General features: G+C 62.4%; 1 protein-coding gene across 2 annotated transcripts in view; it reads left to right on the forward strand.

The window, feature by feature from the left end:
• Positions 1–542: 542 nt before the first annotated feature.
• PSTPIP2 (proline-serine-threonine phosphatase interacting protein 2) overlaps positions 543–1,124 on the forward strand; it is an 82,467-nt gene continuing 81,885 nt past the window's right edge. Inside the window, exons 1-2 of one of the 2 annotated variants that reach the window (XM_023510201.1) lie at positions 543–636; positions 783–834. In XM_023510201.1, the coding sequence (XP_023365969.1) occupies positions 802–834 (33 nt within the window). In that variant the 5' untranslated portion in view covers positions 543–636; positions 783–801. Of the gene's footprint in view, positions 835–1,124 lie in introns of both variants that reach the window. The other variant, XM_023510200.1, reaches the window with a different exon arrangement.

Raw genomic sequence — 1,124 nt, forward strand, 5'->3', positions numbered from 1 at the left:
AGTAAGGACCCTGCTAAGGGACCTGGAACTAAGGGCAAACAGCAGCAGTGACCTTTCCGTGATATTTATTATTTGAGACCAAGTTTAACTCTGTCGCCCTGGGCAGAGTGCCGTGGAGTCACAGCTCACATCAATCTCAAACTCTTGGGCTCAAGCGATTCTCTTGCCTCAGCCTCGCGAGTAGCTGGGCAGCGCCAGCCTCAAAGACCGGCTATTTTTAGAGACCGGGTCGAGCTCTTGTTCAGGCTGCACGTGACACTTTGACTAAATGTTCCCCAGGGCCTGATCTGCAGCGGGCCACGCGGCCGTGAACGCGCCGGTGCGCGGTGGCTCCCCAGGCTTTACAGAGCTTACTCTGGTCCCCCCACTGCCCTCTGCCCAGGCGGGGACCCCGGCTCCTCCCACAGTTCTGCAGAGCTGCTTTCCTCCGCCCGGGATTCGCTCCGGGGTGGGGGGCGGGGTCGGGAGAGGGAAGAGGAGCCGAATTTGGGAAGGAGACAGTACTAGTTGTTTCCAACACTCAAAGGCTTCCTGAAGGAGGTGGCGTGAATTTTGAGCTGACTCATTGATCGTGGCCTGACGCCGTGGGGCTTTGAGTGTCCTGCGTCCGTGTGTGGGCTGCTGTCCCTTCGCCAGGTCCTCGCAGAATCGGGGGTGGTTTAGGACCCGGGGCGGCTCTCCTGCAGGATTGTGGAACTCAAAAGTTGAGGCTGCCGGAGCGCGGGCGGTGACTGTCAGGCCTCCTGTCGTGGTCACGTCTGCTGTCCCAACTCTCTTCCCAGCCCATCGACTCCAGCCGGGATGACGGGCTCACTGTTCAAGGGAAACTTTTGGGTAAGTCAGCCGACCGCCAGTTCGAGACCCGGCCCTGGCCAGAGGCCCAGCGGAGCAGCGCGGCGGGCGGGCGCCCCAGCTCCCGGGCTCGGACGCCCTGGGTGACCGCGCGCCGCGAGCCCAGGCGCTTAACACCGGGTGGTGGTCTCAGGCCCGTTGCGTGAGGGGCAGATCAAGAGCGGAAGCCAGGCTGCTCTTCCCTCTGTCTCAGCCCCTCAACCCCTGCGTATTCACAAGTCCCAGGGACCGGACCCCTTGCCCCACCCTCTTCCCCCAGGTCCCCAACATCA

The sequence above is a fragment of the Otolemur garnettii genome, unplaced genomic scaffold, assembly GCF_000181295.1.
Source record: "Otolemur garnettii isolate 467f Iridium unplaced genomic scaffold, OtoGar3 scaffold00012, whole genome shotgun sequence".
NCBI classification, from domain to species: domain Eukaryota; kingdom Metazoa; phylum Chordata; class Mammalia; order Primates; family Galagidae; genus Otolemur; species Otolemur garnettii.